This window comes from Physcomitrium patens, chromosome 22 (assembly GCF_059467195.1).
Source record: "Physcomitrium patens ecotype Gransden chromosome 22, ASM5946719v1, whole genome shotgun sequence".
Taxonomy (NCBI): Eukaryota; Viridiplantae; Streptophyta; class Bryopsida; order Funariales; family Funariaceae; genus Physcomitrium; species Physcomitrium patens.
In genome coordinates, this window is record NC_143431.1 from 4,874,981 (window position 1) to 4,902,294 (window position 27,314).

A 27,314-nucleotide genomic window follows, 5' to 3' on the forward strand; every position below is an offset into this window, starting at 1 on the left:
TAAGAATGCAACACAAAGTTCTCCAAAATGTGTATTTCGTAACTGAGTCCACTTATTTCTTAATTGCTGCAGTTCTAACAAATCATTCAACACATTTGCACTCTTACTCATGCTAATAGGGCCTCTGCTGAGAGAGGCCCCAGCATTCATGAAGTTGGGCTTGGAAAGATTGGAGCTTGAGTGGGAATCCCACCCCCTTCGAGTTCAGGCCACAAATATAGTAGCACCGGAATGATATCCCTAAGGATTCATTATCCAGGGATCCTGTTTAATATTACAAGGATTTCCACCCATCATGAGATGAAAGAGTTCCAAAAAGCTGCAAAAGGAAGCATTTGCAACCGCTCCGTGAACATTCCTGAACCTGGGTTCAGGTGCGTAGATTGCTTTCTCTACAGTTCAAGTGCTTTGAACTACAAAATTGATTGATTTCTCAAAGTTGCCACTCTCACTTGTTGAGTGGGGATAAGTCTCGCAATCCAACAAAAGGAACACCTGTGGCTCTAACACCGATCATGCACAGCTTGCCATATCAACATCTTGCAGATCGTTGAAAGCCTCCAGATCTAACATTGACTGGTAATCGGGACCGTAATGGATCCTCATCACTTGATCTACTAGAGCCAGATTGCGTTGTGTTTCATCCCTGGCGTTAGTAGCTCTTGCAATCGAAACCAACTTCAGCCGCTCATTCGCCACAGCAATGTGATCCTTACCGTAGATGTTCTCAAGAATCTGCAAAACATCCTCTCAGCACCACCCAAATTGATCTCACCTTCCTCAAACAGGCAGGATTAAAAACACATTTAATCGGAAGTATTGCACAAGAACAATTCGTACCTGAATTGATATTTTACAGTGAGGAAGGGCATCATCTGGTCGACCCATTAGGCAGAATGCTTCCGCCATTAAGTCTTCTGCCTGCAGACGCCCAGTTTCTGTTAGGCCTTCTACAAATTCTAGCACTCGTCTCCTTCAGTTGCTACCATACAATGCATCGATTAAATTACAAACGGTCAGCAAGGGATCCTGCATAATTGCACCTTAGCCATCTCTTTCGAAGAAGCATGAAAGATACTCCGACATAGCTTCAAAGTATCAAGGGCTTCTTGCACTAATAACTCTTGGTTACGACTCGGCTGTTGTAGCTTGGATCGCAGACTGCAAAGCGGAATAGAAAACAAAAAGATTGGTAGATCTCAAATAAAGGACCACCTTGAACATGATAGTGAAAAACAAAATACCGAAGCCATAAGAGACAGACACTTCAAGCTACTGATATGAGGCAGTTGTAATAAAAGAGCTTGGTCAAAAAGAACCTTGCAAATTCCTCGATAACTGCATGTGCCGCATCTGTAAAATATTGCAGGTTGATTGCAGTTCCGCATGATATGCACCAGCCTGGTTTTAACGCGTTTGCCTGCATGGACAAAATTGCTGAGGAAAGAGCACCAAAGATACGTCTAGATGACAAAAACTCGACTCAGGATCTTGCAAGATATTGTGCTAGATCTACAATCTTGCACGAGGTTCAAAGTCCAGGAGAGAATGAATCTGCTTACCTCTGTTGAGTCATTCCTAAGAACACGCTGGTCAAGTTGCTTTAATAGACTGGGGCCTGGCACCACTCCATCACAGGCAGCTTTAGAGCAACGGAATGCAAACAACAATAGATCAGGCTGTGAGACTGTCTTGCACGATAGACATGCGCAAGTAAAGAAGTAGCGCGCGTGAAGCCATTCCTGCCTTTCATTACGCCGCATTTCTCCAACCTGAGGAGGAACCATAAACATGCAACGTTGAACACATAATAAATTATCTCATCAAAATCAGTGCATCACGGTGGAACTTCTAACAATATAACCATGAATATTTGGGGTAACTCACTTGAGCTCCATAGCACAACTCCAACGGAGAACCAGCTCCAATGGGCACAATAGTTCGAACTCTGAGCTGCCGATATTTGAATGATGCATGTACATTGGTACTGCATGAGTGGTTAAACTTACTCCCTAATATATAAACTCCTTGCGCAACGTTAACCTGCAACATTAACCAGCAAAGCCTTTAAGTGCAAACCTAACTATGCAGTTTAAGAAGAGAAATTTAAGGTCATTAAATAAATTAAAAAATAGCATCTGATCCGGATGGTAAGTACCTGCTCCACTTGTGATACAACGGACTTGTCAATGTTATTCTTCAGACTCGAGGTGCTTTTCGATTTTTCATCAGCAGAAAATTGTACAGCACAAATTCCCATGGCATTGGCGCGTACAACAGCTACTGATCGCACAAGCTGCAAAGCAACTATAAAATAGAGCTTAATAAACTAGAAATTACAATCGGATATCGTTGCTGAGCTATCCTAGATCCTAGGATTGCTCAACTTAAACTTGCTGGAATATTTCATCCAATTCAAATCTCCTCACTCATACCTTCGCAGCAACATCACCCAAGGTTTGTCCAAGCCAATTGTTAGCAGGATTACGGAATAGACAATGTGCCGTTACGGTTGCCATGACATGCAAATCCACCTTAGCTGCATAACTCATTTTGTTGTAGTGGTGACATAGGTCATCGAGCTGCGATTTTCATCCAAAGTCAAGTCATGAGCATTGTGACAACCTCGAAAATAAGTAAACTATAATGTTTGCATGTAAAAAAATTACGGTAATAAAGAGAGATCTCCAAAACTTTGCGATCATTTAATTATAACCGAAATTCACATTCCCTTGGCATATGCACCACAACAGTCTTAGTACAAAAAATAAAATAAAATAAAAATAAAAACTCGTATGTATACCTCTTCGCCCAAATGTGCATTGCCTTGACCACGAGCAAACAAGCGTGCGCCCAGAACTGCATCGGTTGGAAGTACAGCGGACCAGCTCGCACCCCCACACTCATGCATGTGCTCACCTTTCCATTTTTGCCCGTCAAGCTCCTCGCTACTCTCATCACAAGCAGCTCCCATGCAAGGTACATCACAGTATAGCGGTATGGCGCACGTAAAGCATACCACAGGGTCAGGTGGCAGCATCTCAAAGCAAAAATGACAGTGCGTATTTCGATGTCCCTTCAAAATCAACTGCATTCACCAAAGCACGGACATACCAAAGTTAGGCCAGAGTTGCCTGCTTGTTGTGGGGCTAACAAACTTCAATCTATGACTGGAAAGATCTTTTGGAGAGTCTTGAAGAAGAAAATGATTCACTCACTGCGGCCATGGGCTCTTCTTCAAGAACTAACGAGCCAGCTTCAAGATCTTTGGTAGCATGCATTCCCCGTTGCTTTTCAGAAGTCCAATAAGAAGACACTCCATCATGATGAAATCCTTCCCCAGATTTCCATTTAGTAGGTCCTGAGATAAATAGACGTCACTTTCAGTACAATAAAAGCAAGGTGAAAACTCGCACCGTACTTCGTAAAAAGATGGCTTTTACTACATACCTGCATTGCAGTTCTCACTTGGTATGAAATGTTTATTGAATTTCACAATAACTTTCACTTTGTCAAGTTCATGGGAAACCTGGTTTTTCCCACTGGCTGACGATTCCAGAAAGAGGGCCTTCTCCAAGTCCTCTATAGCGTTCTTGTACCAGTGCAAACCAGCCCAAGCTCGACCTCGTCTGTACCAAGCCTGCAGAAAAGAAACAGAAGAGAAAGTTCAGTTGCTGTGTTACGATCATGCTTGTACTTACGATACTACCATTATTCAGACAGTTGATGATGAGGAAGTGAGAAAGATATGCAACCGTCAGTAATTGGTAGCCAACTCATCAGAGGATTTAATATAGCATAGTCTGCATACTGATACACATACCTTTGAATACTCCGGCTGGAGCTTAATAGCTCGTGAGCAGTCTCTTGTTGCTGCCACATGCTGCTCCAAAGCCTATGTCTAAGACGATCAGTCATTAGGTCTTGTAAAAGACGCCAAGTTGCTTCAGAAGATATATGACCAGCTACAGAGGTCGGCGCTCAATAATCTCGGGTTAGTCAAAATTAACTTGGAATACAATAGCATCGACTGTGACAAATAATCTTCAAAGAGTGTCATTGTGACTTAAAACAACGCTTAACTGCTCAGCACCAAGAGTCCACACTACGAGAAATTCAATTCCAAGGGCGATTTATACCCAATCTTACATGTAACGCAGCAGCTCGATTTACAAAGAGTGTTGCTATAGTCGTCGCGTCGACCTGGGTAGCAAGGGGGGAATACCGTAATGCCTGTGCATAGTAAACATTTACCAGTATGATGAATATGATTCATTTGAAAGGATAACCTGAAATCGAACCACCTATATCGGAAATCAACCTAAGCCGCATGCATGTCAAAATAAAAGTAAGAAATTTGCGAGGATTAGGAGTATGCCTTCGTGTAGGAGTCGCGAGCCTGTTCGAAAGAGGAGGTTCCAAAAGCTGCATTGCCTTCCCTCTTGTACTGCAATGCTTTCTCTGAATCTTTTGCGCAAGTTGTCTTGTTGGGCTCGGCGAGTTGCTCAAGTAACTGAAATAACAAGGATCAACTGAAATGACATCACATGGCTTCGCACACAGGCACATTTTATTAAAAACCCCGAGTACGGTGGGTCTTATATTGCTCACAACCCGCTTGACACAATCCCACAATTGTGGTTACCATCATCTTTAACGAATTGAGGTGGTTCGGCATTAGATAGTCTCAAATTGTATGATCTAACCAAACGTCAAATGTGGAACAGATTAATTCTACGATACGAGTTACGATGAATTAAAGAAGGTAAGAAATAATCCAACAACCACTCTAAACCCTAAACCCAAAGATACACGTTCATCTCAATTTCTCGAGAACTTTCAGCTCACAATACACTACGCATGCATCCGGGCATGAGTTGGTCACGTCATCCAGGCAAAATTTCAGATCGTCTCAACTGTGTTTCAAATCCAGTGATTGATCACTAACATCAAGCACGCATCACATCAACAGTCTACAAATTCATTACAATAAAAATTTGTACTCTACGCCACATACCATGAACATTAATTGGAAAATTTACGCTAAACATATCAAGCACAAAGATCAACGACCGCAGACAAAGGCATTCATCAAACACAACATGTAACAGATATTACAGAAAACTAGCGGAAGACGAAGCCCATAACTCCACAAGCAGATGAGACGAATATATGAAAACTTCGGCAGAAATTGGGAGAAATGCTTCGACCAAGACCTGAGAGCAAGTGGCGCTGCTCTTAAAGTGCGAAGCGAGAGCAGAACAAGTGACCTCCACATCGCCAATTTGACTAGCATCGATGTGCTGCAACAAAGTCCTGGGAATCGTGGCCTTGACTGCCTCCATGCTGATCCTCCCCCACCGATTTTACGAGGCACCCACAAAAGGCCTACTTACACCCTCACCATCACCATCGCCCTGTCACTCCCCTTCCAAAGCAACACTAACTTCAGCTCACGCCCCTCTTTCCAGTGTCGACTAAGCTTCGATGTAAAGCTTCAAAGCTGCAGAGAATCACGGTGAAGCTGCGAGTGTGGACCAATCTGTACAATGGTGAAAGTGTTCAGGTGTGTAGGGAAATCAACTCCCCCATGCACACCGGGAATCGAAGAGGAAACAATCGACAATAGACGTCAAAACCTTGAGAACATCGGTTCTTTACGTTTTCATCATAAAATTGTGCACATTTCTACCATACGATGAAAAGCCGTGTCGGACATTTTCCGAGGAAGGGAGAAAAATGGGCAATTGAAACTACCACAAATCCAAACACTGAACAATTCTATGTAGAGATTGGTGTTTAGTATTGTTATAATTATTATTATTAGTATTATCATTCTTTTGATCTTTTCTTTTGTGGTTAAGGTTGTATCTTGAAGTTGTCGCTAATACTATATGAGAGTGTTGTTGGAGCTTCCTCATAATATGATTGTTGGCTGCTTCCAATTACTAGCACATTACACAGCTTTATATGTATTTAATATTTTAAAATAAATACTTAATATTTTGTTTATTTATTGGAGTTGCATAGATGAAGAAGTTGATTACCAACTGTGAATATAAGTCAAGGTAGCATTATAGTATTGTTTTTGTTTTCTTTTGAATGTTTGTAGTTTGAATCCACAATTGTTTTTTCAATGTGTGCTTGGTGTTGTTTTAAAGAACACTGAAATTAGAAAAATCAATTGATGGTTTTAAGATATTCATACATATAAAGTTAAATATACCAAAATCATTACAAAAGAAAATTTGAGATGGTTTCATTGTAAACAAAAACAAAAAAACAAAACAAAAAAACAACAATTTTTTTTTTTTCAATAATATATGTTATTTTATGTCAAGGACATAAATTATAATAAGATCCTAAAGAAGCAATATACTCTTGTAATACTCAAAAAGAGCAAGTAGAAAAATAAAAAATAGACATAAAACAGAAACTAAAATGGATATTGCATAATACAAAGACACTAGAGATTCTTGAACTAAGACTAGAACATAACAAAAGCATTGACAAGAGTGAGCAAGATCTCACTCTTGCCTCCATTTATACAATTTATAAAACATCTCTATAAAAAAAATTAGTTAGATAGTATGTACTATCTAACTAAAAAGTTTTATAGAGATGTTTTGTAAATTGTCTAATAAGTGCCCAACTTATAAGATAAGTTTCTAACATGTATGTAACATAGTTAAATTGTACAACAAGTGCAATATGTGGCCAAGTTTTCAACCTATTAATTACTTATAAACATTTGTTTGGTCAAATCCTATATATAAAGCTTCTCAAAAGTTTCTTCATAAGATATTATCATATTTACTTAATTCTACTTACTTCTCTATAATTTCACTTGTCTTCACTAATGTTGATATGTCTATATCATCACCCCCTCTTTTAGGGATAAGTTCTACAAAGAGCACAAATAACATGTTGAAAAAGTCCAAAATACAACAAGTTTTAGTTACAATATACTTTGATTTTTGCTTACTTTGCTCGTAATTGATAGGTCCTTTTAACCATCAATAGTGTCCTATATCAAAGCAAAAAAATCATCTCTATTAGTTGATTATTGTTGTTAGGGACATATTCCTTAGAACTTTCTAGAGAGAAGTTTCTAGAACCTTCTAGAAAACAAGCCTTTGGAACCTTCTAGAAGAGAAGCCTCTGGAACCTTTTAGAGAGAAGTTTCTAGAAGCCTCTAGAAAGGAAGTCTTTGGAACCTTCTAGAAGAGAAGTTTCTAGAAGCTTCTAGAAAGGAATCCCCTGGAACTTTCTAGAAGCTTCCTAGTTAATAGAAGTAGCTCGAGAAGTTTCTAGAACCTTCTAGAAAAGAAGCCTCGGGAACCTTCTAGAAGCTTCCTAGTTAATAGAAGTAGCTCGAGAAGCTTCCTAAGTAGGAGTATATATAGGGATCGAGGCTGAAGAGTTCTTCAGTCTTGACAACACATCTCTTGGAGTTCTAGCTCACCTTTCTGGTGTTGTTCTTGTACTCATCTGTTTAATCTAGTTCTGCCACTTCTTCTTGAACTTCTTGTTAGATTTCAAGTCTGTATTTTGTGTCCGTGACAGTTTGTCGAGACTACACTAACTTGAGATATGAGAGCTAGTTCTTTCTTAGTAGAGTGTGGATTACCCCTCTACTTGAAGGTATACTAGCATTTTTTAGAGGTTGCGGATTACCTTCCTCTAAACTGATACTTCTTTTGTTACAATATTGGAGTCTTAATTTTCTTGGAGAGAGTCGATTATCCCTCTTCTTGAAATTCTTAAGGTGTTTTATAGGTTGTGGATTACCCTCCTATAAACCAATATTGCCTCTTATAGGGTCATTTTTGTCCTTCTTTTAGAATGGCCGGAGGTCAAGACATTAGTATGACAGAAAGTTCGGAGTCTAAGTTAGATGCTATTATGAATGCCCTCGCTACGTTATCACAAAGAACTGCAGAGATTGAAGGAGTGGTGGCAAGGCTTCATAATGATGGAGTATCTGGGATAGCACAATCTAAACCACACCAGCCTCAAATTTCGGCACTTGGAGAAACAACTTTATCTCAGGTTCGACAAGAACCACTAGTTCTATAACATAAGGAGCCTCGAGTTAGCCTTCCAGATAAGTTTGATGGAACACGTTCCAAGTTTCGAGGATTCATCAATCAAATCAGGTTGATAACAGTTTTACAGCCCGAACGATATCCAACGGAGGAGTCACGTGTTGGGCTTGTTGGAACCTTACTTACGGGACAAGCTCTATCATGGTTTGCTCCTTTGTTTGAGAAACGATCATCCATATTAAACAACTTCGAAACCTTTTTGGAAGCATTTGTGGAAGCATTTGGTGAACACGATAAGGTTCGATGGGCTACAACAAAGATCCGGTTGCTACGACAAGGGATGCGTTCTACATCAGTCTATGCTTCGGATTTCAGGCAATTAGTATGCGACATCAATTGGGATGAAGAAGCGTTGATGAGTCAATTCTATTGGGGTTTAAGAGATGATGTGAAGGATTTGCTGTTAACTCTTCCTGATCCACGAACGCTCAATGAAGCCATTAGCCAAGCTGTGAAGTGCGATAATCGCCTATTCCAACGTCGCCAAGACCAACGCTCAAGACAATATACAATTTGCCATGCTCCAACTATGTCGGCAAGCGGTGTGAATTCATATTCAGAGGTGGAAGACATGCAAATTGATGCGGTACATATCAAATCTCTTACTATAGAAGAAAAAAAGCGACGTATGGAGGAAAATTTATGCTTATATTGCGGTGGAGAAGGCCACAAAGTCGGAAACTGCCCCAAAAAGCAAAATCGAGTCATAGTCAAGACTAGGGGAGTATTTGTTCAGGAAAATGAGGATGCCCAGCTACAGTAGGAACCGTGCGGTTGGACAATGAAATATTCCAACAACAATCAGGTTCCTTTCTTTCTGCCCAACCTGCCCTTTGTTTTACAATCCCTCTGTTTATCAGCCCTCAAAAACTGAGAACCTTAGCACTACTAGACTCAGGAGCATCTGCTTGTTTTTTAGACGAAGAATTTGTAAAGCGTCATAAGATCCCTTTAGTACAAAAATCAAAACCTGTTCATGTTGAGGTCATAGATGGGCGACCTTTATTGTCTGGTAGCATCACCCATGAATCAAAACCTATAGAAGTAACGTTTAAAGACCATAGTAGTCATATTATTTTTAATATTATTAGAACCCCATCAAATCCTATTATTCTTGGTCTTTCTTGGTTAGAAAAACATAATCCATTGATAGATTGGAGGTTGCGGAAGATGACTTTTTCCACAAAACCACCCAAGAAAAAACCTAGTAAAAAATCTCGAAAAAAGAAATCCTTATTCATTGGAGCAAGAGCGTTTATAAGATCATCTAAGGAAGGCACTCCATTTGTCATTTATGCGGCTCCAACTACCGAGGAGAAGATCTCAATAGCAAGTATACCGGAGCAATATAAAGATTTTGAAGACGTGTTTCAAAAGAAGAACGCCGACATACTACCGGAACACCGACCATATGATTGTGCCATAGACTTGCAAGAAGGAGCACAACCACCTTTTGGCCCAATCTACAATCTATCGCAAACGGAGTTGGCAGAGTTACGAAAGTACATCGACGAGAATCTAGCCAAGAACTTCATTCGTCATTCAAAATCATCAGATGGAGCACCCATCTTATTTGTGAAGAAGAAAGATGGATCATTACGGATGTGTGTGGACTATCGAGGCCTCAACAAGGTAACAAAGAAAAATTGTTACCCATTACCCTTGATTTCTAGTCTCTTAGAACAACTTGGACATGCGAAGATCTTTACAAAAATTGATCTAAGGGGAGCTTATAATCTCGTACGAATCAAGGAAGGAAATGAGTGGAAGACAGCATTCCGTACAAGGTATGGTCATTTTGAATATAATATCATGCCTTTTGGTCTTACCAATACTCCAGCGGTTTTCCAACATATGATGAATGACATCTTTCAAGAACACCTCGACGATTTTGTTGTCATCTACTTGGACGATATTCTAATATTCTCTAAAAACGAGGAAGAGCATGAGGAGCATGTTCGTTTGGTCTTGGAGAAACTATGCAAGCGAGGACTATATGCCAAATTAGAAAAGTGTTTATTTCACCAAACGGAGATGGAATTTTTGGGATTCATTGCGACTACAGAAGGTTTGAAGATGGACCCCAAGAAAGTAGAAGCAATCATGTCTTGGGAGGTTCCGAAGACGGTTAGAGACGTACAATGCTTTCTTGGTTTTGCTAACTTCTATCGGATCTTCATCAAGAATTATTCTCAAGTTGCTGCTCCTCTCACTCGATTAACATGCAAGGATAAGTTGGAATGGGGACCTTTGGCGGAGAAGGCGTTTCAAGATATGAAGACAACATTTACTACAGCTCCAATTTTGGTACATCCAGACTTTACAAAGGCCTTCTATTTAGAAACTGATGCTTCAGATTTTGCTTTGGGAGCTGTGCTTTCATAAATGAGTGAAGATAAGAAGCTCCATCCAGTTGCATTCTATTCTCGGAAGTTCTCTGCTGCTAAAATCAATTATGAGATCCACGATAAGGAACTTCTTGCTATAGTGGATTCTTTCGAAGAATGGCGTCACTTTCTTGAAGGAGCTGCACATCCAGTAACCGTATATACAGATCACAAGAATTTGGAGTATTTCATGACGACTCGAGTTTTAAATCGGCGTCAAGCTCGGTGGAATATGTCGCTATCTAGATTCGATTTTGTTATCACTTATCGACCTGGAAGGCAGCAAGGACTATCCGATGCTTTATCAAGGAGATCGTATCTTGCACCAAAGGCTGGAGAAGCAGCGTTTGATCAACAATGTACAACGTTATTGAAGCCACAGAGATTTCAACTTTGTGCTACTATTGTATCATTTGATGCTGACTTCTTAAACCAGCTGTGGGACATTTTGGATTCAACAAGACCTTGGAGCTTATTTCCCGAGATTTTTGGTGGTCCCAAATGTGAAAGGATGTGAAAGATTTTGTCTTCTCTTGTGACATCTATTCAAGATCTAAGAATCCTCGCCATCGCCCTTATGGACTTCTACAGCCATTGCCAATTCCACGTCGACCATGGTCTTCAATTTCTATGGACTTCATCACGGACTTACCATCATCAAACTCATTTGACAGCATCTTTGTCGTGGTAGATCGGCTTACGAAGATGGCACACTTTGTTCCTTGTAAAAAGACATCGTCCAGTGAAGTCACAGCAAGACTCTTTCTCGATAATGTGTATCGATATCATGGACTACTAGATGATATCATATCAGATCGAGGTATCCAGTTCGTGTCAAAGTTTTGGAGATCTCTCTTTGGGATATTGAAGGTGGATATTAAACTTTCTTCAGCTTTCCATCCTCAAACTGATGGCCAAACGAAACGGGTGAACCAAGTCTTGGAGCAGTACTTACGATGCAGCATCAACTATCAGCAAGACGATTGGACTGTATATCTATCACTAGCCGAGTTTGCATATAACAACACCATCCATGCATCGACTCAACAAACACCATTCTTTTTCAACTATGGGTATCATCCGAAGCTTGATTTATTGAGTCCGTCAACAAATAACAATCCAGCAGCTGAAGGATTTGCGAAACAACTATCAGAGCTTCAAACTATGTTGAAGCTTCAATTACAATCCACTCAAGAATCCTATAAGACGTCTGCAGATAGATTTCGGAATCCAGCACCTACTTTCAAAGTTGGAGACAAAGCCTGGCTTCTTTGACGAAATATCAAGACCAAGCGACCATGTGATAAGTTGGACTATCGAAGATTGGGACCATTTATCATCCAGAAGCAAATTAATCCAGTGGCATACCGGCTGGAGTTACCGGCTTCTATGAAGGTACATCAAGTCTTTCATGTTTCTCTGTTGGAACCTTATCGAGAGTCATCTTTTCCTGAAAGAGTGCAATGTCCGCCACCTAGTATTGAAATCGAGAACCACGAAGAATACGAGGTTGAAAAGGTATTGGATTCATGGCGAAGGTGGGAAAGTTAGAATATCTTGTTCATTGGTGCGGCTATGACATTAATGAGCGAATGTGGGAGCCAGCTAAAAATCTTGCGAATGCGCCACAAAAAGTACAAGAGTTTCATCAACGACATCCCGATAAACCTAAATCAATTCGATGATAGCTTCTTTCTGAAGCTTGTTCTCCCAACAATATAAGAAAAGGGGAGAGCACCAACAAAATTCATAGTTGATGTAGTTATTTTCTCCAAGATAGATCGTAGTTTGGTCTTTTGATATGGATAGCCAAGAGATAGATACTATGCCAGTCAGAGTATTGCAACCAAGTAGCTCACGAAGGCGACCCCGAGATGAAGAACTACATGTACCACGACGACGACAGAGGATACCGAGTAACCGATCACTAGTGATCGTATTTGAGATCGAGCCTGCTTACGATGGTCAACCAGAAGGCGTATTTGTAGGACAATTTCACAATGAGGACACGGAAGTTTATGCTTGGTCAGAAGTCGAAGGCGTGGGCCACTACCGTTGGCTTCAAGGATCGATGAACCACTTGCCTCGTGAACAACAGTTGGAGTTCATAGCAGAAGTTATGCGACAGATCTTCATTTTCTTGCGTTGATACTGATCAACAACATTGCTTCTCAGAGACCTCGAAGCTAAAGGAGGGGGTGATGTTAGGGACATATTCCTTAGAACTTTCTAGAGAGAAGTTTCTAGAACCTTCTAGAAAACAAGCCTCTGGAACCTTCTAGAAGAGAAGCCTCTGGAACCTTTTAGAGAGAAGTTTCTAGAAGCTTCTAGAAAGGAAGTCTTTGGAACCTTCTAGAAGAGAAGTTTCTAGAAGCTTCTAGAAAGGAATCCCCTGGAACTTTCTAGAAGCTTCCTAGTTAATAGAAGTAGCTCGAGAAGTTTCTAGAACCTTCTAGAAAAGAAGCCTCGAGAACCTTCTAGAAGCTTCCTAGTTAATAGAAGTAGCTCGAGAAGCTTCCTAAGTAGGAGTATATATAGGGATCGAGGCTGAAGAGTTCTTCAGTCTCGACAACACATCTCTTGGAGTTCTAGCTCACCTTTCTGGTGTTGTTCTTGTACTCATCTGTTTAATCTAGTTCTGCCACTTCTTCTTGAACTTCTTGTTAGATTTCAAGTCTGTATTTTGTGTCCGTGACAATTGTTGAGGCCTTTATAATTTCTCTTAAATAAAATATTTGAAATACTATAAGAAATGGTTTCTACTTGCAACAGTATTACCAAACATCAAAAGTCTCTTCTATGGTTGTGATACTAAATGCATTGTATCTTGCCATCTATTTGAAAATGAACATGATGTTCTTAAGGATCTTCATTTTAATTACATCACCTTAAAGGTTGTAATAATTTAATGCTTTGTTAAGTAATTCAATAAACAATAGCTCTTAAATTAGAATATCTTATATATTAGCAAAAATATAATAGTATTGAATGCATATGGAAGCCATTCAAGAATCTTATAAATATGGCAAAGAATGTTAGTATTCTTTATTGATAATATCTAACTAAACCAAGATAAAGAAACAAAAAATTCTTTGCTATTAAATAAAAGAATTTTAATAAAGATTACATTTTATCTTCTATTATTTTTATATTTTTAGATATATGTGGTATTTTATAGAATTAAATAATACCTATGTATAATTTCCTATGTATGAATTTTGGTATCATCTTGAGTCTAAGATTTCTTCTATTTCAAATACTTAATATTATCTACTTCCAGAGAAAGATGTTAGATTTTTTTTTATAGCTCAAGAAGAGATACATAAAAAAAAAATGAATCTTCATAGACTCATGTAGGTATAATTGATATGCAATTGGATTAATTTTTTCATACATAGGAAATTATTCAAATCTATATAAATCAAACTTATTATAAAGGCAAATAGTATTGATAATATGATGGATTAATTATACCTTATTGTTTATGTAGAATTGAGGTTGTTTCTTGTTATAGATATCTAATTAATCTATTTTTGTTCTTGCGCTTTAATTAATTACGTCTTTATTTTTGCATGTAAAAATTTGCCAAATCTATTGTTGCAAGATATCCAACTTTTGAGAAGTCAAAAGCATCAAATTGTAAATAACAACTACAATTACAATATAAATGTGATTTTTGAGCAGAAGAATGTACAATATTATTATAAACAAACTTTGTCAATGGTAAGAGATTTGTCTAACTATTTTGATAGTAGTTGATGATATATCTTAAATATTGCTCTAATATTTAATTTAAATTTATGTTTATTTATCATTTTAAAGATAAAATATCAAAGATTATTTTATGACTTCTATTTATGTCTTAATAAGAGTTTTTTAAAACTTAGATACAAATTTACTTTCTCTATTTGACATAATATTATTTGATAATCCATAGTAGTAATAAATATTTTAACTTAAAAAATAAGTTATTTCTTCAACTATAATAATTTTTATATATGATAAAAAATATGCCATTTTAGTGAAATAAATTAATATAAAAAATATAAAATCATAAGAGCTTAAGATTAAAAGATCAATAATAAAATCTATAGAAACATATAACTATAGTTGTTTTGGTATAAATAGTGATTGAAAACGCCTATATGATTGATGAAAAAGGATTTTTGATCTTAGCAAATATGACATAATTGTAAAAAAAAAATTCAGTGCCTTTTTCATTTGAAGCCACTAATAGTTTTTTAAAATTAATTTTAATATTTTTAACTAAAAAAAAATGTAAGAAGCTTAAAAATCATAAAATTTTTCTTTGTTATTTGGAATATATAAATATTCTTAAAAATAGAATTTTCTTTTTCAAAATTAAACTTAAAAATATCATAAAATTTAAAAGAATTATTCTTAATATCTTATACATAAGAATCTAAGGACATACTTAATTGATCTTGATTAAAAAATATTGAATCAACAATCAATGTTTGTTTCATTGCTCAAAGATAAAATTATTCTAATTTAAAAATAATTATTTTTTATCAGTCAAAAGTTACATCTTTTTTTTTGGTGTAGGATAAAAATATTTGAAAAGAGAATGTGTCAAACTATGTTGATTTTTTAGCCAATAAGTGATATTAAATATAAATCTTTATAAAGATATGCTTCTAGAAGCTCAAAATTAATTTAAAATATATGTAGGCATAAAATATGTAAGATTCTTATAATCTATGTAAATATTTACTTGACAAAAATCATCTTTTAAATAATAGCATTATTTTAAAAATGAATTCTCAATTGTAAGAAGTTCTTTTTTGTATATATCATAATTAATCTTAGTTGTTGAATTTTTTTGGATGAAAAGCTAAAAGATGAAGTTTGTCATTTTTTCCTATTTATAAGAATATCACACTTAATATAATTTTTTTTGTATCTATTTCTATAAAATATTCTTTTAAAATATCAACGCAATACAAGATAAATGTTATATAGAGCTCCTTCAAAGCTTTAAATATTGCTTTTATTTCTTTATTCTACTTAATTTTTTTTTTGTAAATCAAACATGTAGGTAAAGCTATAATCTAAAAATATTTCTTAATAAAGATCCAATATTAATTAACAAATCTCAAAAAACATTGAATGTCTCTTATTGCTCTTGGGATCTTTCAATCTATAATAGTCTAAATTTTCTTAGGATCCATCATAATTCCATTGTTTGAAATGATATATTCAAAAATTTCAACTTAAGTTGTAAAAAATATATAATTTTCTATCTTAGAATATAGTCCTATACTTTTAAGTTTTTGTAACATAAAAGAAGTATAAATTTATGCTCTTCTATGTTTTTAAATTAGATTAAAATATTTTCTAGATAAAAAACAACAAAATTATCTAAAAAATCTCAAAAATATTATTTATTAGATATTCAAAAAATATATGGTATATTTTTTGAATCTTGAAGGCATAACAATATACTCAAAAGATCCATATCTAGTTTAAAATATAATCTTTTATTCATTTCTTTCTTCAATATGTACAAGGTTGTATATTATTTGTAGATCTGTTTAAATATAGATCTTTGCTTAATTTAATTGATCAAAAAGTCTTAAAATTAAAGATAGAAGGAACCTATTTTTGATAATAATCCTGTTGACTCATCAATAAGCCATGCACATCCCTAGTGATCCATCATTTCTTTAGACAAACAAATTAGATGTTCATAATAAAAAGTTTAAATGACATATAAAGTTTTTACTTAATTTTTTATAGATGTATTTTATAAGTGAAGCCAATTTATTTTGCAATAAGATATAGATTGAACCAAATGGATATTGGGCTCCTTAAAGATTAATTAAGCAATTATAAAGACATGCTTTGAATAAATATCTATAATTTTTTTGTCAAAAACGTCTTGATATTTTTTATACTAGCTTAAAATACTTCTTGAAGTCTTTATAAAATTAGAAATAAATATGGCATAAATCATAAAAGATGACTATTCTTTTGTATTATGCATGAAAGTTCTTGCATCTATAAATAATAGTTTGGTTATACTAGATTTATGAATTTTTACTTAATTAGCAAAAATCTTTGTTATGATATGAAAAAATCTAAGATTATGAGAAATCCAATCTGTCCAAGAATTATACTTTTTAGCTATAATAATCCTAAAATAATTGAATTAAAAAAATATTTGATAATATTAAATATTATTAAACTATTATAACTATTTTTTGCTACTTCTATAGGAATAATTTTATGGAAAATATTTCTAAAAGACAAATAATAATGATCTATAATTTCTAAATATGTAATATTTATTTTTTTAGTAAAGATATATTAAATTTTAAAATAAGTTATTCATCTAAAAAAACAAGCTGAGGCTCCTAAATCTATTAAGTTAAAGTCTTTATAATATTTAGGTCTTAAAAATAATTTATAAAAGAAGATGATGGTTTGGAGAAGAAAATAAGATCTTTTTTTATTATTGCTCAAGATTTTAGCCACATGGTTTTTGTTGTAGTTGAAAATTTTGATTTTTGATATATTAACTTTCTTAACATTCATGCCCTTTATTTTGTAGGTGTATTTCATCTTAAAGAAGTATTAAATAATGTATTTAGATTTTTCACAATATAAATATAATTTTTTAAAAATAAGATTAAGTCTTTTTTTTTCTTTGATGAGAGGATTAAAAGCTTGAATCAATTTGCATTGGTTTTAGTTTTGATGAATTATAATTTTAAAAACTTAAGATTTTTTGTCATCACTTGATTCATTTCTCTCCAACCAAAGTTTTATTCTTCATGCATTTTAAAGAATTAATTGTTGTATGTAATGGCTTTAATAATAAATCATTCAAATGATTTTACTTTCAATATTATTAATAATAACATTTTAACACCATTCTTTAATTCATATCAAAATTGGTCAATAATGACTTTGTTATTTGATACATGTTGCAAGAAAGGCCTTGGGATTTGGCAAGATATGTGGTACTTGTTTATAAATTTTATTATAAAAATATAAATTTGATTTGATTTTATTTTTCTTCTTATGACTCTTTGTAAATGTGGCTATAAATATTATATAAATAAATTTATTTCATATTATAATTTTAAATAAAAAAGAGCAATTCTAAAAAGGAAAACATCAATAATTCCAACTTAAGTAAGTTTATAAGGATATTGGAAAGAATGTAACTTTAAATAAAACTTAGCTTATTATAGAAATCTATGAACTTTTGATTATTTTTTGTTAAATTTCTTAAACATATTAATCTTTGCTTTCTTTATACAAACAACACTTTTTGGATTTATTTGTAATATTGATTTGCTTACTTTATTCAACTCTACAACTTCTTGGCATAGATAATAGACTTTATTGTTGATTTTTTTTATAGAAGTAGGAGTAGTACTTTCATGGCTGAAATTGCTATAATATAAAAATTAAAGAAATCTACAAATAAAATTAGAAGAAAATAATCAACAACTTGTAATATCAAATTAAAATATTTACTAAAAAAGATAGTTTACTCTCTTTAAAGAAAGAACCAATATTAAGGGAAAAAATATTAATTTAAAGTGGATAATTTCTAATCTTCAAATAAAAAAAATAAAAAGTAAAATATTATATTTATTTTAAAAATAAAATAAGAATAAAAAATTGATATTTTTGTCAAAATTAAAAGACATAAATTATAATAAAATTCTAAAAAAATAATATATTCTTGTAACACTTAAAAAAAAGTACATGAATCAAAGATAGATATAAGAAACAAATTATAATAGCTATTGCCTAATACAAAGACACTAGAAATTCTTCAACTAAGAAAAAAATATAACAAAGGCATTAAGAAGAATAAGGAAAGCTTCACTTTTGTTTCCAAATATATTATTTAACTAAAAAGCTTTGTGAATATGTTTCATAGGTCATTCCACTTCTGTCCAACTTATAAGATAAGTTTTTAAAATGTGTATTCTATATTTAACATGTATAGTAAGTTACCAATATGTATGACATATGGCCAATTAGTTTGTTAAGCTTCCAACCTATTATTAACAAATAAATACTTGAAAGGTCAAATCCACATCTATACAACTTCTAAAAAGCTTCATTAGAAGATATTATCAAATTTTTTGATTTTAATTTTTATATAATTTTATTTACTTCCATCTAACTCTATTTATTTTTAGAAATGCTAGTATGTTTATGAAACTTTAATGATGGTATAACATGAGGTAAGGATTAGATTAATAATGATAAAAAGAAAAATAATTAAATTATATATATATATATATATATATATATATATACACATATATCATCTTTAGTATTTTCGAAGATATATAATAAATTAAATAATCAAAATTGATATTTTTTTTGATAGATTAAAAATTGAATCATGCCATATATACTATAAAAAAATTGTAATATAAAAATGTGTAATTTGAAATTTAATTATATTTAAAAACAATTAATTTCAATTAAACTATGCATTCATAATAACCATTATAAAAAAATATTTAAAATTTAAAAATATTTATTAAAATATAAATGGACATAAGAAAATTTTAATACTATGTCGTATTTTTATTTAACAAGTCTTATTATACTCTTAAATCTATAATAATGGATTAAAATGTTATTCATGTTCTTTATTTCTAAATTTTATAAATCACATCATTTTTAAATTAGATTTTAAATAAAATATTTATATGTTAAAAATATTAAATACTAAATTTTATTTATTTAAAATAAGCCTTGTAAAAATTAATTTAAAGATTAGATACTAAACTTATATTTTTATTATTTTAATCCATCTACAATACTTATTAAAATTTTTCCTTATCAATTACATGCCTACTATCCATAAGTAGCAAGCAAAAAATAAGCTAGACAAAATTGAATTTAATATAAATAATATGAAATTACAATTCAAAATAAGCTTTTTAAAATTTTGGTGACAATAGAATATTCTAATAGCTTCAAGCTAATTCTCAATTTGATTTTGGACATTGAAATTATAAATTTAGTATGTTAAAAGATTTTTTTTTTTTTTTTAAAATTTAAGCATTTAAATGTATATCTAGTAGGTAGAAAAATAAAAAAAATACTACTAAGTAAGAACATAAAAATAAAGAATATTCCAAGTATTTTCATACAATTTGGCCAAAAAACAAAATTTATATAAATATTTTAGCTGAAGATTTTCTTTCATCCATGTGGGACATAAAGGCCTATCTAATTCCAATTAATGGTGGATTACAATACCAAGAAACTAATTCTTACAAAACCATGATATGTAGAACATATTAATTCTATTAAATTTTACTTAATTCTTTGCCACCTATGAATGTAAGTATTTAGATGATGCTATCGGGGTAGAGAGAGTTTGCCTCAAAAAAACACTAGACTTCTGGCTGTCACTAATTATTCAATCAAGCTTAAAAATAACGGAAGCCCTAAGTTTATATATAATTTTTCTCTTTTGAGTAATTACACCAAATATACAATCCTCAAGTAATCCACAACTTCCAAAATATGATAAAATCTTCTAAAACCTTGTTTATTCTTATGTGGAGATTTTTCCGAACTTCAACACCTCATATCTCTTAATCCGACCGTCCAAACAAACTCAAATTTTATAGGAGGTACTGATGTAATCTTATTAACTTTTACAACAAATTTCAACCGCAAATTCATTGCAGATTTTGAGATATCTTGAAAACCCTAACAGTCGCTTCAAACCCTTGTCTTTATACATCTGCGTGCAATTTTCTTCATATCTCACAAAATATAAGCTCAAATGCCACGAAATTTGTATGTATAGATTTTTAACACAAAAATTTACATTCTCCAAAAGTTTGAGCCAAAAATTCATCCGAATACTTAAGTTATGGCTCCAACCATTACTACAAACAAAACCGCTTACTTTTTGCCTTTGATTTGGAAGCGCCACCTTCAACTCATTACAACTCCTTCATATGAACTCCAAAAGTAATAATTTTTTCGTGAAAGATGTAAGCCTTGAAATCGCCATTCCAGTCGCACCTTCCGATCTTCAAAAGCTACTGTAAAACTCCTCATACTCTCAAAAGAGTAACAATATATCTTAAATAAACACCTTAACTTCAAATGGCTATAACTTTTTCACCCTAACTCCAAATCCTCTAATTTTCACACAAAAATTGTACCCCAAACCCTAAAATTTACAACCCAAGTTTGTAATCTTCGAATGCCCTCGAAAGAGGAACCCTAATCCCTAATATGGCCTCAGGCAGCCTCCTTGAAGCCCATTGAGCATGGTATTCGACCAATAGGGATGAAGTTCCCCATTTTTTGCCTTCATTCAACCATGCTTTGCTTTTATCTCTCTCAATTAGCCTCCTATTAGTTTAGATTTTCATCTTTAGGCTTCCACCTTCTCCCAAGGCTTCATATTAAACATTTAGGTTTTTTATATATATATTTTTTAATGTCAAAATCAAAACAAGTAAAGAAACAAAGTAAAGTTTCTTATACTAACTCCTTTTAATTTAATCTACTAGCAACCCTAATCCACATCTAGATTTATTAACATATAATATGTTCTAACTAATTTTTACATACTGTAAGCATTTACAATACGACAATGCCATAAAAATTCAAACATTCATTTGTAACTAATCTGCTTTATTCAAGTTGGATTTATGCTACTACTCTTTTTTGTTTTTGATCATTCTAAACAATATTTCAAATGCTCCATCTTTCAATCTCAATCCACAATTTTATTAATCTTCTCCCTCTCTCTCTAATTACCTCTCTTATAACACTCCTATGGCATCAAATAAGGTAATGTCGTATTACATGTGTTCTTGCTTAAGAATGCACTAAACACCTAGCTGTTGAAGGTAAGTAAAAAAGTTAGAACAATCCTAACAAGTCCATTGGAATCTTAAATAACCTTAAGTAGACCTTAATAATCCTAATTAAACTTTGATCAATCCAAAATAAATTTAAAAGAAGTTATGAAAGGAATACAAAGAAGTGCAAAATTAATTCCAAAACAAATAACAAAAAGTCTTAAAGAAATATAAAAATAAACATTTGAAGAAATAATAATCTTAAAAAAAGATTAGAAATATAAATCTTTAATGAAAAAAATAAAGAATCTTAAAGATTTTTTTTTTAATATAATCTTAATTAATATCCTAATTGAATCTTAACCAAATCTTAGATCAAATCTTAATTGAAATCCTAATTGAATCTTATCCAAATCCTATGTCAAACCCAAATAAAATTCTAATAAAATCCTAAATCCTAGGCAAATCTTAGATAAATTCTAATCAACCTCTTATCAAGTTTTAAACCAAATCCAAAGCAAACCTTAATACTTATCAAATCCTAGACCAAATCCTAAGTCCTAATCAAACCATAGACAAATCCTAAGTCCTAACCAAACCATAGACAAATCCTAAATCAAATCCTATATCAAATTGGAATCTCAACAACTAATGATCAAACCATTGATATCAATTCAAAATTTTCACACCTTTTAATATCTTAATTAAAAATAAGTACATGAAAAAAAAATCAATCAAAATTACTAATTGAAAGAAATGTAAGATAATTCAATCAAGTATTATAAAACCTCCTACTCCAACCTGAATGTTAAACTTCTAATACCAATATCTTCTTCTTAAATTATTAAATTGCTTTAAAATTTTATTAAAATTTTGGAAATTGAATCTAGTATGTATATAAAAAAATATCATTTCAATCTAATTAACAAATTGATAAAGGTCTTAAAAGCACTCATTAACCCTCAAACGCCAATTTTTGAGTCCTCAACCTACAAAAACTTCATACACTTTGATCTAATTAATTGATTGATCTCAAAATTTGTATACACATTTATAACTAATATATCATCACACTATTCAAAATTTACTTGTATATACACCATAGAATTCAATAAATCCTCAAATTTATAAACATATTTTTATTTCTTAAAATCTAAACCAATCAAGAACATTATTAATCTTGAAAATCCTTCAAAAACTCAATATAGATTCAATTGATATAAAATTAATGCCTAGAAATCTCTTTTCAAGTTTACTTTCAAATTCCATTCTCCAATCTACTAAAGAACCTCAAAGTTGCCATATCAATACAATTTTATGCCTTGAGATCTAATTTTGATTCAAATTAACAATTAATCTCTTTGGATATCAATTTTTAATAATTTGAGGTAATTTTAGCTTTATCTTATTTTTAACACTCTCTTAAATATGCTTGTATTAATTCTTACCTTATTTATTTTGATTTGGTTCATTTATGCATCTATAAAATAAATAGAAGTCCCTTCTATAAAAAAGTAATATTAAGACTAAATCTTTTACTACCTTTCTATCTTATATTCTTATTTCTCTATTACATCTTTTTACAAGGCTCTTTTATAATAACATCCATATTTTTTTTTTGCTATATAGTCATGTTACCACACAATAGTAAACTTCTTACATAGCACAAATTAAGACTAGTGATCATCACTTTGTGTCAACCATGACAAGCAATTATTATTATGTGTCAACTATGGCAAGAAACTGCCTTATAGAGGTGATTATCTTGTTGCATAAGTTCCCTTATCATGCCAACTAAAGACAATAAGCAACTATTGTTGTACATTGATTATAACAAGCAACTATCTCACAACACCAATTATCTTGTTGCGCCAACCAAAGATGGTTACTACCCTACTACAATGATTAAAGACAATAGTAGTCCATCCATGTCAATTACAATTGACAACTACTCTGTCATGCTAATCAAAGATGGCAATTATCTTGCTATGCCAATTGAAGACAATAACTGCTTTACCACATTAACATCAATCAATAATTACTTGTCAGTATATGCCAAAGCTAATCACTACCTTGCTGCAAGGACCAAACATAGCATCCATTCTCCTATTTTAATACAAATTAGCAATTGTCTTATTGAAATACCTATAATTGACAATCACACCATTGTGCCAACTAAAATTTGCAATGATATTTCTATACTAATTTGGCCTAATAATCTTTGTGCCATGTTGACTATAGTTAGTAATTATTCTAGTCCAATGATTAGAAATAGTGACTATCTTATCAAGATAATTGTAATAGGCAACTAGTATTTGATGCTAATGATAATTGGCAACTGTCCTACTATGCCAACTAAGGACGAAAACTGTCTTTTAAACTAAAATAAAATCCCATTAGTAAAAAATCTATTATACTTCATAAAAATTTAATTATCTAGATGATTTAATACTTTTCAATTAATGTTTGATATATGTCCAATAACTTAATAATTCTTCAATTGTGAACTAAAATAACCATTTTAGTAAGTATTTTATTCTAATTTATAATTATTAATCAACTTCTAATTTAATTGCTTAGGTTATTTTTTACTTTTTTTTAAACTCTTAATTTTTTTAATTAGTTAAAAACCACTCTCACACAACTATAATATATTTTTGAAACTTTTGATTCATGCTAACCACAACATATTCTTCAAACTTTTGATTCACATCTAATAATCACAATGGAGATCTCTTTATTTACCTAAAATGTAAGACTTGTTCCAACTCTAATCTCCTCTTAATCAATGAGAATTTCTGCACTTCCTTGCATATTCCACAAATTAAGTAGATGTTTGAATTACATCTACGTTAGAAAAAGAAGGATAATTAAGATGCAATGAAACTTATATCTACTAAATAGTGTTTGATTTAGTGTAGATGTCACCATTGATTTTGTCTATAATACTATTGTAAGTAAAAAAAGCCTTAGTATTGCTAAAACTAATACTAAATCTTAACACCACTAATGAAATAACTTCTATTCATGCGGTTCAACAACTAATAGAAGTAGCAATAACCAACATCTAGTACAATACCACACTTAACACAACGTAGAAAAATAATTATAAATTTTGTCTAGTGTGGAAATCTTTAAAAGCAACCAAAAAAATAAATAAATAAATAAATTTTTGCATTATTGCACTCCAATAATATAACCTTAGATCATTTGCAAGTCAACCAAAATAATGAATTTGAAAGCTGAGGCCATGCCTTTGGCACTGTTAGAGTCTATAGTAATACAAAAGATCAAAAAAATAAAAAGAAGAGGAGGAATCCTGGTCCAATTAGACCTTTATTAATAATGCCTCTATTCCAAAGGTAAAGATCAACCGTACTTGCCATTCTAGACATTAATATATTTCCAAAGTTATTTATAGATAACTAGATGATTGCCTATTTGAAGTTGATATTTGAGTGACTATACTCATATTATAGATATACTGACTCTATATTCATATTGATACTATATCAATACTATGTTCTATATGTACTCATTGTATTCATACCATTATCCATATATTATGGCTCTATTATATTCAAACTAATTTTATATTATATTATTATTATATAATTACCATATTTAATATTATATTCAATAATGCATTGAATATTATATTTTATACTTCATAATTCTATTATATTATATTATATTATATTGATATTATATTAACATATATCTAGTACATATTTAAATAGTGTTCATCCATATTTAGACCATATATGTATTTTAAAATATTAAAATTTTGAATATTCTAATTTTTTTAGATTCATCTAAGATACTAAAAATATACTAAATTGATACTCTTTAAGATGTCTTCTACTTGGGAATTTATATTAGATTTTCTTTATTATCTTTAATTAATCTATTAATCTTATTTTGCTTATATTTAGCTTCTAAAATCTAATTTTTTACCTAAATATTTGCACTTAGCATTCTAATTGAATTATTTTGTTTTAATATAAGACATGAATTGTTTCAATGATTCATATGTCCCACCAAGACAACCACAATTGATAAACATCTTTCTATATTGACCACAGTTGGTGACTATCTTATTGTAGCAATCGGACATGGCAACCATCTCAAAGCATAGATCTAGGTCAACAACTACCTAGTCACCATGTTTGAGATAATGATCTCTCTTTTATATTTATCAAAGCCAATGACTACCTATCACGGACATAGAAATACAGACTCAAGATCTAACAAGAAGTTCAAGAAGAATTGGCAAGAACTAGATTAATCAGATGAATACAACAACAACACCAAAGAGGTGAGCTAGAGCTCCAAGAGATGTGTTGTCGAGACTGAAGAACTCTTCAGCCTCGATTCCAATATATACTCCTATTTAGGAAGCTTCTCAAGCAACTTCTATCAACTAAGAAGCTTCTAAAAGGTTTCATAGACTTGCTTCTAGAAGGTTCTAGAAACTTGTCTCTAGAAGGTTTTAAGGACTATGTCCCTAACATCACCCTCTCCTTTAGCTTCGAGGTCTCTGAGAAGCAATGTTGTTATTAATTAGTACCAACGCAAGAAAATGAAGATCTGTCGCATGACGTTTGGTATGAACTCCAATTGTTGTTGACGAGATAAGTGGTTCATCGGCCCTTGAAGCCAATGATAGTGGCCCACTCCTTCGACTTCTGATCAAGCATGAACTTCTGTGTCCTCATTGTAAAATTGTCCTGTAAACATGCCTTCTGGCTAACCATCGTAAGCAGGCTCGGACTCAAATACAATCATCAGTGATCGGTTACTCGGTATCCTCCGTCGTCGTCGTGGTGTAGGCGGTTCTTCATCTCGGGGTCACCTTTGTGAGCTAGTCGATTGAGATAATCTGACTGGCATAGTATCTATCTCTTGGCTATCCATATCAGAAGACCAAACTATGGCTACTGAAAAAATTCTATTTTATCTTGGAGAAAATAACTATATCAACTACGAATTTTGGTGGTGCTGTCTCCCTTTCATATATTCTTAGATGAGCAAGCTTCAGAAGGACGCTATCGTCGAACCAACTTAGGTTTATGAGGATGTTGTTGATGAAACTCTTGTACCTTTTGCGGCGCATTGGCGAGATTTTCACCTGACTCCCACGTTCGCTCATTAATGTCGTAGCCACACCAATGAACAAGATACTCCAACTTGCCCCACCTTCGCCATGGATCCAGTACCTTTTCAACCTCATATTCCTCGTGGTTCTCGATTTCAATACTAGGTGGCAGATATTGCACTCTTCTAGGAAAAGATGACTCTCGATAAGGCTCCAACAGAGAAACATGAAAGATTGGATGTACCTTCATAGGAGCCGGTAATTCTAGACGATACGCCACTGGATTGATTTGCTTCTGGATGATAAATGGTTTCAATCTTTGATAGTCCAACTTATCACATGGTTGCTTGGTCTTGATATTCCGTCGAAGAAGCCATGTTTTATCTCCAATTTTGAAAGTAGGTGCTTGATTCCGAAATCTATCTGTAGACACCTTATAGGATTCTTGAGCGGATTGTAATTGAAGCTTCAAATTATTTTGAAGCTTTGATAGTTGTTTCGCAAATCCTTCAGCTGCTGGATTGTTATTTGTTGACGGACTCAATAAATCAAGCTTCGGATGATATCCATAGTTGGAAAAGAATGGTGTGTATTGAGTCGACGCATGGATGGTGTTGTTATATGCAAACTTGGCTAGCGGCAGATATGTGGTCCAATCGTCTTGCTGATAGTTGATGCTGCATTGTAAGTATTGTTCCAAGACTTGGTTCACCCGTTTCGTTTGGCCGTCAGTTTGAGGATGAAAAGCCGAAGAAAGCTTGATATCCACCTTCAGTATCTCAAAGAGAGATCTCCAAAACTTTGATACGAACTGGGTTCCTCGATCTGATACGATATCATCTGGTAGTCTATGATATCGATACACATTATCGAGAAAGAGCCTTGC

General features: G+C 32.8%; 1 protein-coding gene across 2 annotated transcripts; it reads right to left on the minus strand.

Annotated features, from left to right (window-relative positions):
- Positions 1 to 160: 160 nt before the first annotated feature.
- LOC112275167 (uncharacterized) lies at positions 161 to 5,623 on the minus strand. 2 transcript variants are annotated; one of them, XM_024505276.3, is made up of 15 exons: positions 5,217 to 5,623; positions 4,379 to 4,513; positions 4,150 to 4,233; positions 3,824 to 3,895; positions 3,451 to 3,640; positions 3,219 to 3,361; positions 2,804 to 3,088; positions 2,436 to 2,582; positions 2,159 to 2,296; positions 1,888 to 2,043; positions 1,563 to 1,772; positions 1,320 to 1,420; positions 1,044 to 1,161; positions 841 to 921; positions 161 to 735 (listed from the first exon to the last, which is right to left on the minus strand). In XM_024505276.3, exons 1-15 carry the CDS (start codon positions 5,343 to 5,345, stop codon positions 514 to 516), a joined length of 2,211 nt encoding a protein of 736 aa, XP_024361044.1. In that variant the 5' UTR covers positions 5,346 to 5,623; the 3' UTR covers positions 161 to 513. The 2 variants fall into 2 exon arrangements, with proteins under 2 accessions (XP_024361044.1, XP_024361045.1); XM_024505277.3 differs by having other exon boundaries at positions 3,824 to 3,883; positions 5,217 to 5,601.
- Between the last annotated feature and the right edge of the window lie 21,691 nt (positions 5,624 to 27,314).